Genomic DNA, 12,323 nt, shown 5'->3' with positions numbered 1-12,323 from the left:
AATCAGGCAGGAGCCCAAGTTCTAGTTCCTGGCTTCAAAGATGATAGAGGACTGTGGTGTAAGCTGTAGTTTTCAGATTATCTAAGAAGGGCCTCTTAAAATGGGTAACGGGTTGGAGGGGGGGGGCATCAGGCTGGCTCAGTCGAAAGAGCCTGCAACTCCTGATCTCAGGGTCAGGAGTCTGAGCCTCATGTTGGGGCTTTATTAATAGTAAAATGGATAATGAAGGGACAAACTGGTTTTCCTTGTTGTCAGTAGAATTACCTCTATTGTTGACTCTCCACTAAGTTGTTGCTGTGGGCAACAGGAGAAAGTGACAGGAGATGGGGAGATTTCTGACGGCTCCTTGGTAATCCTGTACCTGTGATATAAGGCAGGGAAGAGGTCAGTAACGGAGAGTGAAACAGGGAGCCTCCAAAAGGAGTTATAAGTACGTGATATGTTTAATACTTATTGATCCAACTTAGACTTTTAAAATACAAGACAGTAATGGAGAGGAAAGGAAGCATCTCAAAAAGGAGCCTCTACCCTCGCTTCAGGGTTCGGGACTAATTATCCACGAGGCTCTGTCTGGATTGCAAACTGGGCCAAAGGGCGGTTCCAAGCCTTTGGAGTCATGGCTCTGGGCCAGACAGTGTACAGGGCTCCGGGCCGGAAAGCTCTGCTGACAAAGCCAGTCCTCTGGCAGCTTCGGCTGGGAGTCCAGAATGTGGGTGAGAGGTGAGAAGCGGTGAAAGGGCACAGGGCAGTCCCCTGGGAGCAGTCTGTCCTCCAGCCCCAGCTTGAACGACACAGAGTTACCGTCTTTCCTCCCTTCACCTTCCCACAGGAGCACAGGGACCCTGGTCCTCCCGTGCACAAGTGGACCCCACCGCTAAGCGCGGCATTCAAAGCTTCATTGCTCGGTCAGTTCTCAGGGAACGACGTTCAGCTGTGAATGTGCTGGCCTGTCCATCTGTTTTTGTTAAAAACCAAACGCCTTTGGTTTTTAAAATCCCTCATGAATGTGGAGGCTTGGAGGTGGGGAGGGTTCGTTAGAAACGGGAAAGATGCACAGGGAGGGAGGTACGAGGGTACCGTTGAAGTTTTCACAAATTCTAGAACAGGTGGTATTCCTCAAGCTCCCCATCACCCCCCTGAAATTGCAGAGGACAAAAGTACTGAGACGGACGCCGCCATAACCTGCCACCACAGATTCGAGGCCAACTTCTCCAGGCAGAAGCCAGAGCGCCACCTGTCAGAGCTGAGACAGGAGACCCGCCGTCCTGGATGAGATCCCCTCAGAGGTCTCTTTCCACCCCGACGTTCCAGTCTAAATCGTTCTTCATCCTCCTCCTCGGCGTGGATCTTCCAGGCAAGAGCTCATTTTACCAGAGCAGCTCTACCAGCCGTGTACCCCCTGCTCGCCTCTGACTCGCCCTCCTTTCAGCTTTTCCTCATTCCCAGGACACACTCACAGATACTGCAGTCTCTTTTGTCTAGAAATTTATTAGACATAATTAATCTATGACAGTAGAGGATCTGGACAAAGTAAAATTAGTTGCTCAAACTTTTTACTTGCCCCTGACCTAGCAGCTTTCGATTCACTTAAAATTCCCGAGGTATTTTCTCAAATCCCGTCACCTTGATTAAACACTTTTTAAAAATAAGAGAGCCAAGGACCTGAGTCTGCTTTTTAAGAATCTCATTCACATTTATGGGAAATGTATTTAGCGCGCATTTCTTTTCTCATTTCCATTCAGGTAAGTGAAATGGCTTCACTAATAGGACTGACATTGACCTCCTACCTGACGGCAACCTATCTTTCTGCTTCACTTCCCCCAAATCAGGGGATCTGCAATCAACAAAGAACTCAACAGCCCAGATGGGAAGTAGGACGATGAATAAATGGCCTTTCCCTCATTGCTCCTTTCCACTCCCCCAACTGCCCCACACATATGAAGTCTGATTTCTCATAGAAAATGGTGATGCTCCTCCATTCAGAGTACTCATGAAATCTCTTAACTGCATAACCGTTGTTGAAAATTAACGTAGCAGTGCCCGAACTGTTATATGACTTTAAATTAAAAACATCTGGCTGGTGAATCTAGATACAGCTTTAATTTTTCTATAAACCACTAACAAAGTTCTAAAAAAGGCTTTTCACACAGGATTCTGGAGTCTCACACCTCCACTCTGTCAGGAAGGCAACGGACTATCCTCGGAAAAACACTGGATTGGGAGTCTGAGGAATGAGGCGCTGGTCTGTTTTTTTTAACCGGTTTCCTCATCTGTCACAGGCTACCCAGGTACCTGTCATGACCTCCCATATTATGGGGCCCCCAGTCCTTTCTACGTGCTTCTGATCTCTGCTTTCTCACTGCACTACCTAAAGTCACCATTTCTACCATGAAGGAGCCTGATGCGTTTCTGATTGTACTTCTGGACAGAGGAAGGGCAGGACTGCCGTGATGAAAGGCTGTAAGGGGGGGCATGGGCCTCTAGGGAGAAGCGGTGTGGGGGGTGGGGGGGTTGGTACCTGGTCAGAGGAGTAAGAGGTCTTTACTAGGTCTGAGAGAGGGCTGGGATCAGACCTATGGTAGTTGTGCAAAAGCAGTGAGGCGCACACCCCAACGGTTGCTGTATATTAATGTTCAACTGTTTGGGCCTTTTTCAATCGTTATACATTCTGTAAACAATGAGCTCCCACTATGAGTGTAAGATGCTCCGTAAATGTTAGAAGAAAGGAAGATACTCAGAAATCCAGAAGTCACTCCAGCCCTCTAAAAAACACCTATAACTTTTCACGTGCCCCATTTTCCATTCTTGGCCCCACCTTTGCTCACATCACTAGTCGCTAAATGCTCCCACGAACAAGTCTTTAAGCGCTGCTTGACGTGGTCTGTGCCTCACGCAGACGCACCCTAGACGCTGTCTTTCAAGCAGGTGCTGGGCTCCGGGCCGAAACCGCCTCAGCGCACCCTCAGCTTCATCTGCGGATACGCCACGACGACGATGCCCGCTATGGAGGACACGAGACCTCCAAGTCCAATGATGCCAAGATTGGACTTATAGATCCCCAGCTGGTCCAAGGGGTTCAAGAGATCGCAGAAGTTCTTCACTGTGTCCAGGAGCAAGGGAGGGTGCTTCTTCAGAGATCGGAACAAGAGGAGGAGGAAGGACTGGAGCCATTCTGTTTCCTCGTCAGCCACGCTGTACCCAAGAGGCTCCTGAGACAGTGACTGCTCCCTCCTCGCCCTGTCGCGTGCAGCCTGGTCCATCTGCAGGGAGAGCTCGTACAGGTCCCTGGCCAGGCTGAGCAGGAGACAATAGTAGTAATGGCGGGCGGCCCACATTCGCCATTTCTCCTTGTTAATGCCGGACGCGAGGCCTACGCTCCTCACCCAGAGGACGGTATCACAGATGAAATAAATCACACGGTTCACGTTGGCTAACGTCAGGCATACGCGGGGCACCAGGTCAGTGGCGTGCATGCTCTGCTGGGTCGCCTGCACAGCATGTACCACGTTGCCTAATCTGAACCCTGCAAAAAGAACCCACAATGGTTAACGAATATCGAATTACTATGTCATATGAAGGAAGAATCCCTGTATTGGGGTGAGAGGCCAGCACTGGTGTGTTGACTACCATGTGAGGCTCAGTCTTTGCTCGGGAATCAGGAAGGACTTTATAGTATATTAAGGACACCTAAAATGATCCTGGCAGGCACAAAAGACAGTGATTCTTTAAATTTATCACCTCCGTTCCAGTGAATAGCTTAACACTGGCTTAACACCCTTCAGGCAAGGTGAGTCATGAGTGTGGACTGTGACATCCAAATATGACCAGCTATACATCTTTAGAAGAAAAGTACTATAACATGAAGTCTAGATGCAACTTTATTTATTTATTTACTTACTTACTTATTTTTGCACATAGGAAGCTTTGATTCCCTGTGGCCATTTCTCTGACCCAGATGCCAACAATCTTTTGGAGAGTCTAATGCCTTAGATTTTATTTACTTTCCAGACAAAAGATGGCTTCTCTTATGAAACATCATTATCATTTTGCCATCTGTATGGTCCAAACCCCCTTTGGCTCCCTACTCAGGAAGACAAAGTAGAGACGGTAGGAGTTAGTGGCTAGGAAACCATTAATATTGTCGTCGGTGACTCCTAGTTGAATTAAATCAACCACTGCAAGGCATATCCTCATCTGAACATGTAATTCAGTTAATCAGGGATGTAGCAATCAACAGATATTTCTTGAGCACCTACCCAGAAGGAGTTAGCCCTACGCATTATGGAAAATACAAAAAAAGTACTTTCCTTAAAGGACTATACCCTAGACTCAGCAAATGCTGAAAAGTAGCTACCCTCAAGAGACTTATAATCTCATGAGAATGTCTGGTATGATTTTATCAAAAATACACAAACCAGACTGTGTAATGAACTATCCTGAGTTCCAGTTCCGGCTCTGGCATCAACTGGCTGAATGACCCTGGGTAAGTCCTTTCCAGACTTCAGAACCTTACCTCTAAAGAACCTGTAAGCTCTAACAGACTAAAAAATCTGAAAACTTCTAATCCTATCCTTCAAAGCCATCCAAAAAAGCTCATTCTATCCTCCAACATCCCTCCACTTGACAACTTAAATGCTCTGTCAAACCAGTTTCCTCATGACCTTTTAATACAATGGTTTGCTCATAACATTCTGAGCCTTCACAGGGGAAATCACCCTTCAAGAAGGCTTTCCTTCCCTTTCTCTCTTAGCTATGCCTCAAGTTCCACCGCCTCCCAAACCTTTTCCCCCTTCTATCCTAGCTAATGTATCTGGCACTAAATCTTATATCATTATTTATACAATGCAATCTTACTTCTCTCATAAAGCTCAGCTAACCTAAAGTAGGTACTCAAAAATGATTGTTCAACATGGGATTTCTACATTCCATTCTAACCTCTCTGCCTCCCTACTGTAGGCAGAAGCTCATGTTAAGGATGGCCAAGACACTGCCTAACTCTAAGAACTAAAGGTGAGCTAACACAGGCTATGATTAAGCAGAAAGATACAGTGTAGCACCAAATGTGGACAAAGAAGGTGTTTGTGAACAGTCTGCAGTAAAACATTCAGACTTCTTGGCCTCTCCTTTCGTGAGGGCAGCCTTTCTGGTCAACTTCACCAAAAAACCTCACGGATTAGAAATTAAAGATCTGGGGGCACCTGGGTGGCTCAGTGGGTTAAGCCTCTGCCTTCGGCTCGGGTCATGATCCCAGGGTCCTGGGATCGAGGCCCGCATCGGGCTCTCTGCTCGAAAGGGAGCCTGCTTCCCCCTCTCTCTCTGCCTACTTGTGATGTTTGTCAAATAAATAAATAAAATCTTTTTAAAAAAAAATTTATGATCTAGAGAGTATTTTGTGAACTACAGGGTCTGACGATTTGAAACCGGGAGCCACTGTCCCTCACCAGACAGGGTACTTACATTTGCGGCCAGTGCTCACACTGGTCTCCAGTTTCTTGAGCTTCATTACCACCTTCTCTTTGCCAGCTTTAGGCTCTAACAAATATCTAAGCAACATGCATGTGTATTGAGTGGCTCTGGAATGGAAAAAAAAAAAATGAGGAGAATGATTTGCAAGCCAAATGAAATTTGATTCATGAAGTAAGGAAAGGAGGAACACGTGTTGCTAAAAGCAAAGTTTCCAAGACAAGTTCTCACATAAGTGGCTCTTACAAGAGCATAATTCTGCAACAGTCACTCCACGGGGCTAAAGGGCAGAACATGGGATGGAAATGTGACACAAAGGTAACGAAACAGAACGGTGAGGTAACAGTGAACAGCCCTTCAAATGGCGGGGTGCTGGCACAGAGAAATGGGTAGAGTCAAAGTGGAAACGGCACAGAAATCTCCCTCATACTAAGTCTGCAGCAATCCCTATTCTTTCTTTTCTCCTGTGTAGAACAATTTTTCCGATATCTAAAATGAACCTTTTACCTATCGCCAGCTACTTACGTGATCAGACAAACACTCCAACCAGAGCCGAAGGAAAAATTCGGTTGTGAATTTTTTGTAAAAGAATCAAACACACACAAATGCATGAATATGTAGAGATATGTTTTTACATTTGTCTTTCAAAACTAGTTAGGATTTGGGGGTGCCTGGGTGGTTCAGTGGGCTAAAGCCTCTGCCTTTGGCTCAGGTCATGGTCCCGGGGTCCTGGGATCGAGCCCCACATCGGGCTCTCTGCTCAGCCGGGAGCCAGCTTCCCCCTCTCTCTCTGCCTGCCTCTCTGCCTACTTGTGATCTCTGACAATCTCTTGATTGCCAAATAAATAAATAAAATCTTTAAAAACAAAAACCCAACTAGTTAGGATTTTATATAAATATGGACTTCTGCTTAATAGTAGTCAGCAAAGTGATCATTGTTAATGACTGCAAGTAACACTGCCTCATTAACAGCAATAGAAGCCATGAGAAATCCTGTGTCACATGTTCGAATATCTAAACACACTAGAATCTACTTAACAAAGCGGGGGCCTGTTTCCCACAGGCCCATAACTGCACTGGAATCCCTGCAGGCTACAGATATGATTCTCAATAAAAATGGGGCACATTTTCCGAAATGGTGAACCTGTTATTGTGGATGAAGTCAAAAGAATTTTTAAAGCAGTTTCCTGGCTATAGGGCTCAAGTCGGTCATGCCAGTAAGTCCCCTTCTCAGATGTGGGCTAATAACAGCAATGTGTCCAAAACCCAGGTATTATTTTACCAATGCCAGTCAGTTCACAGGAGCTATAGATCACCACGGGGCTTGGGAAATGAATCCTAGAGATCTCAGATCTTGGTGAAAAGTATATCTAAAACAATTATTTTACTAACCGACCTCCCTAATAAAACCTTGCAGGGTACATTCCAAGCGCACTGCATTTGAAGGCTTCTTTTTAATGAAGCTTGTATACAGTGCGACCATTTAAAAAAAACCTATCAAATAAATTACTACAGTGGTATGGGCTGGTCATTACCATGGTGGCGGGCAAGAGAGTTACCTGTGTGGATTTAAATCTCAGCTCTGCCACTGTGTTCCTATTAACCTCCCGCTTCAGTGTCCCTATCTGTGAAATGGGAATCATTTAGAGTATCCACCTCTCAGGGTTGTGATGAGGGTTAAATGAATTAACAGTGGTAACATGTTGAGAACAAAATCTGGCATAAAGTCGGTTTCGGAAAGTCTCGTGATCGGGGCTATGCGCACTGGCCTGTTTGTGTCAGCCCTGGCACGCTCAGAAGAGAAGGGAAAGCTGTTAAATGAAATCACAACCCTAATTACTCCTTCTTTATTACTGAGCAAGAATCAACCAAATTTCTAAAAGAAACATCATGAACTAATTAGTACGAAAGCACAAACTCTGTTCAGTATTTTCAGTAGCATAGGGGGTACCACAGAGGTGCAGTCAGCCCTGTCTGGCGCTCTCCACATAGTACCTGGTTTTACAGTTCACAGAACAATCTCACACGCAGAATCTTGCAGGGGCCAAGAGTGGGCTGCCCTCAAATGTGCCCATTGATTATTTTAAATAAAAGTTACTTAAGAAACAGCCAGTGCAGGGACACTCAGACCCTCCTCTGTCCCCCAGAAAGCAGGAAACACATCTCCCATGTGAAAAATACCTTCCCTGTACTATGGAAGTCAAAAGACATCCTTATCACCAGAGACAGGGGCTTTAAGACAGAGAAAGTTGTAGAAACAAACCTCGTTACTTTGTTCCTAACCCTACTATTCTCAGATCCTGCGGCTCAAGAGAAATTTCTGCCCCTCCCTTAACTACATAGAATCTAAATTGAGGGTCTTTCCTAGAATAAGTGTTATTAGCAGAGATAAATTTTATCTGAATGACCCATCTGTATGGTAGGGCAAACATTTAATTACCAAATATCTGCTCTCCTTATGACTGTAAAATGCATTCCTTTCCTCTGAAATCCCAGACCTCTACTCCCTTCTCCTTAGCTCAGCATGAGACAGACAGACAGACAGAGACACACACACACACACATACACAAAACACCCCTCATTTTCCTGTCTTTGGAATTTTCATGTCTATGTGGATACCCTGTGTACACCTGTTAAATTTGATTTTCTCTTTTTAATCTGTCTCAGGTCAACTCGATTTAGTCTAGCTAGAAGGATCTTTGAGGGAACAGGAATTCTTGCTCCCTGACAACCTTTAATCGGATCTTTAACCATGGCCATTTTAAACTTTTTTTGTCATTCTTACATTTTTACTCAGATCCTTTTACAAAAGCTTCCTGCAAATGTGTTTCATCTAGAGAGATTCATAAAAAGGAACTTTGACAAATACAGGTTTCTGATAACCTTAAGATCATAAAACTGAACTTGGAAAGAATTTCTGGAACTAACAGAAGAACAGAATTTAAGCAGATCAAGAATAAATAACATGGGATTAAATGAACAGAGAAGGATAATTATAATTGTGACATTTTTGCTTGAAATATGGATAATTTTTTAATGTTTTGTTTTTCCAGATGTAAGAAAACGTCTCTTAGGCTATGATTTACAACAATTTCTTTTTTCTCCCTATCTGATCCCTTCAGAATTCAAACACCCATTGAATTCTTACATGTTTTTGACAACATATTTATTTGGGCAAGTTCAGTAAGAGTTTGCTCTCCTTGTACAGGACACAACTGGAAGCATGGGTTATGTTCAAAGGCTGTGACTGGAATGTCACAGTTGGGAGACAGGCATTAACTCAGATACGACTAGACAGTTTGAAGGCACTAAGGGTGATCTATGGAGCCAGTAAAGCCCTTTGGAAAAAGGGCCCGACAGCTTGCTTACTGGGCTCCCAGGAGCCTTACCAGGTGAGTAAGTCACCTCCTGACAGGTGCAAAAACCTCAGGATATTTTGGGGACCTCAAGAAGAGAGGAATTAACCTTAATCTCTAGGTATTACAGGTGAAGGCTGATGGCAAGTCTTTGGCTTGGTTTCGGGCCTCAAGAGGCCGTTTAAAGTTCAATATGGAGATTCCTTACAAAAAGGTCCAGCAAAGCAGATTTTAAAAGGCCTAGATGATTAAGCAGTATTTTTGCTGTATTTATGTAAACAACCAGGCCAAGTTTCTCTAAACTAGATATATTTTTGCAAAGAAATTAGTCTTAATTTGGCTATTTTTGGTAAAATGAAACTGATTATAGAAAAACAAAATTATGTTTCAATAACACAACTTTGTGGATATTAGATTCAAATAACAATTCATTATGAACTGGACTAGATCCTGGTTTCTTCTAGTTTCTCCCAATGCTTGGTTATAATTCTCTAAACTAGTATTTTTGATATTCTTGACTGAAAATCATTTGGTAACTAAAACTGCTCTTTTTCCTAAAGCCCTGTACACGGAGCATGAACAAGTTGATGTGAACTTCAGAAAAACCACAACAACTCACACATGAGCAATTTTCATGCCTGGTGCTCTGTGAGCCACTCAAAATGATCACCAGAGACACTCAAACTCCAAACCAAGCAATTCTGACAGATTGCCACTGCCTGCCCTCACCTGATATAAAGATCCTTTAAACCTGACAACTAGAAATCCTTGACTGGCTACACTCAGAACTCAGAAACTGGTTTGTAATTTGATCCGATCATGAATCATTGTTTTTCTTTGGTTTTCATTGAAATGAATTATTACCTGATTATCTGAACCACAGGCCTAACTCTGAGAACACACTTGCATCGCCACCTCCTGAAATGAGTTTAACTAAAAGGACCTATTGTCAGAACTGAGATGATGGTTCAAGGAGACAGGACCATCTATCAGCTCAACTTTTAAAGGTGGGGATTTTTTTTTTTTTTTAAAGATTTTATTTATTTGACAGACAGAGAGATCACAAGTAGGCAGAGAGAGAGGGAGGAAGCAGGCTCCCTGCGGAGCAGAGAGCCCAATGCGGGGCTCGATCCCAGGACCCAGAGACCATGACCTGAGCCGAAGGCAGAGGCCTTAACCCACTGAGCCACCCAGGCGCCCCTATCAGCTCAACTTTTAATGTAGGAAACTTCCAGGGAAGTTTCAGAAAAGGGAAGTGTAGCAGCCAAGGGTAAGCCACCCCAAAATGTACCACTCGGGCACACTGATTATTCTAAATAAGAAAGTTACTTAAGAAACAGCTGGTGCAAGGACACTCAGACCCTCCTCTGTCCCCCAGAAAGCAGGAAACACATCTCCCACGTGAAAAATATCCTCCCTGTACTACGGAAGTCAAAAGACATCCTTATCACCAGAAATAGAGGCTTTAAAATGGAGAAAGTTGTAGAAACAACGTCGTTACTTTTTTCCCAGAATCCTGCTACCTCAACTTAAATCCTGTTTAGGATTCCTCCTAAATGAAGCTCCCAAACACCTGTTTTCTTTATCCTGTCAATTGCTCACAAATGTTATTGTCTGTCTAAAATGTAGAAAAAGTGCCTGCCTGCGTCATTTCTCTAGGTCTGAATTTCAAATACTGGGCCTCTGTGCACACACCTTCTTTTTCTTTTCTCCCCCTCCTGTGAAGCTGTTCCATGTAAATTTAATTTTTAGTCTAGTTGGAAGACGTTGAGGGTAGGGGCAGAATTTTTCCTTCCCTACAATCTCAACGAGGTAGACAGGGCAATAAAAGAAGATAAATACAAATTCTGTCTCTCCGTAAGCATTTCATGGGATATGTGAAGCCACAACCAAATGGCTGGCTTCCCGGGTCACAAATGCCAGCCCAAAGTTCATCTTACCAAAAAAAAAAAAAAAAAATCCCAGGGGACGCCTGGCTGGCTCAGTCCGTGGAGTCGCGGACTCTTCATCTCGGGGTTGCCAATTCGAGCCCCACCTTGGGTACGGAGATTACTTAAAAAAATAAAATCTTAAAAAAAATAAAAATAAAAATCCCGGGAGGAACGCGAGGACCCGGTCTTCCCCAGGTTAGAGGAACGCCGGTGGACTGGTCCACGACGGTCAGGGCCCGGGCGGCTGCGGGGCCACACACCAGGCTGTCCCGTGGAGGCTCGGCCGGACCGCGGGGCCCGGTCCGCCAGACTGCCTGCGAGAAGGGCTCCGGAACCGAACTCCATCCTGCCGCCGTCCACTGGGGGAGTCCCTCCTCCGGAAGCCGGGGGACCCGAGACCCGGCTCAGGTCGCAGCACCGGGAAGGGGTGGAGGCCGCGGGCACCCGACTCACCTGAAGAGTCGGTCCCGGCCCTGGGTCTGGTTGGTAAAGCGGACGAAGGTGTCCATGGCTTCCGGCCCGAGGCCACGTGTCGCCCAGAGTTCAGTCGCGGGTCCTCAAGGGCTTCGCAGGGTCCCCTCGGGGAAAAGCTCAGTCTCCCCGCCCCCGTGGGGGCGGGCGCGCCTTCAGTAGAACGACTTCGCGGGCTTCCGGTGGGGGCCGGAAGTGGCGGTTACTAAGGCGACGCCACGCTCCCGGCCCAGGTGAGCAGAAACTTGGCTTCTCCGCTTGGGTTCAGCGGTTCCCCGCGTGTCTCTGAAGGCCCCTCGACATCTAGGGTCTCCTAGAGGGGGACTCTGGGGGGGGGGAATCTCTCGACGCTCTTTGACATCTAGGGTCTGTTAGAGGAGGACTCGGAGTGGGGCGATCTCCCCAGCCTCTGACCTTTCCGGAGATCCTGAGAACTCCGGAACCCCATGCGGCATCCCGAATGGAGATTCCCCTGAGGTTTTGCTTGGGGACTTTGGGGCCTAATCATGTCCCACCTCTGTACCTCGGTTTCCCAGCTCCAGGTTTGGGGTAGGAAATAGAGCAGAGATAACCCAATGCGTGGCATGTATTTCTAGCATGGAGAGCCAGGTAAAGTGGGAGAATTTTCTGTTCGGATCGTTGAGTACTCAAGATTGCCACCTGAGGAAATCCTAGAGGGGCTAATATGAACAAAGGTGAGGCAGAAATAGATTCCGGCGAAATTGCAGCACTGAGCCTTGGTTCTTTGGGGCTTGAAGACATGGAATCTTACCCACTCCATAATAGTAATATTACGAAATATACCCCTTACAATCAAAAAGTTTATTTTTGTAACCTTTATTCCCTTGGTCAGGCCTGCCCTTAACATTTGCAGGCCAGGGGGAGGATTACAAACAAAGACCCACATACCATATGGTTATTTTTTATTTTACTATTTTTAAAAAATACTTATTTTGGGGGCACCTGGGTGGCTCCGTGGGTTAAAGCCTCTGCCTTCGGCTCAGGTCATGATCTCAGAGTCCCTGCTCAGCAGGGAGCCTGCTTCCACCTCTCTCTCTCTCTGCCTGCCTCTCTGCCTGCTTGTGATCTCTGTCTGTCAAA

General features: G+C 45.6%; 1 protein-coding gene across 2 annotated transcripts; it reads right to left on the bottom strand.

Moving 5' to 3' along the window:
- Nucleotides 1–425: 425 nt before the first annotated feature.
- Nucleotides 426–11,387, bottom strand: PEX11A (peroxisomal biogenesis factor 11 alpha). Of its 2 annotated transcripts, XM_080809291.1 has the most exons (3): nt 11,205–11,387; nt 5,458–5,573; nt 426–3,523 (listed from the first exon to the last, which is right to left on the bottom strand). In XM_080809291.1, exons 1-3 carry the CDS (start codon nt 11,258–11,260, stop codon nt 2,952–2,954), a joined length of 744 nt encoding a protein of 247 aa, XP_080665417.1. In that variant the 5' UTR covers nt 11,261–11,387; the 3' UTR covers nt 426–2,951. The 2 variants fall into 2 exon arrangements, with proteins under 2 accessions (XP_080665417.1, XP_080665418.1); XM_080809292.1 differs by lacking the exon at nt 5,458–5,573 and having other exon boundaries at nt 11,205–11,329.
- Nucleotides 11,388–12,323: the final 936 nt, after the last annotated feature.

This window comes from Martes martes (genome assembly GCF_963455335.1).
Source record: "Martes martes genome assembly, chromosome: 7".
In the NCBI taxonomy this organism is placed as follows: domain Eukaryota; kingdom Metazoa; phylum Chordata; class Mammalia; order Carnivora; family Mustelidae; genus Martes; species Martes martes.
The sequence above is the reverse complement of the archived record's forward strand: the minus strand, read 5'-3'. Positions and strand labels throughout refer to the sequence as shown.

Bases quoted from the DNA above. Each gene is read 5' to 3' on its own strand.
- PEX11A (XM_080809291.1), bottom strand. From the start codon at position 11,260: ATGGACACCTTCGTCCGCTTTACCAACCAGACCCAGGGCCGGGACCGA. The intron at 5,574-11,204 runs GTGAGTCGGGTG...TTTCCATTCCAG, and splicing joins GGCCGGGACCGACTCTTCAG to AGCCACTCAATACACATGCA. The intron at 3,524-5,457 runs GTAAGTACCCTG...TTCTTTTTGCAG, and splicing joins TGTGAGCACTGGCCGCAAAT to GGTTCAGATTAGGCAACGTG.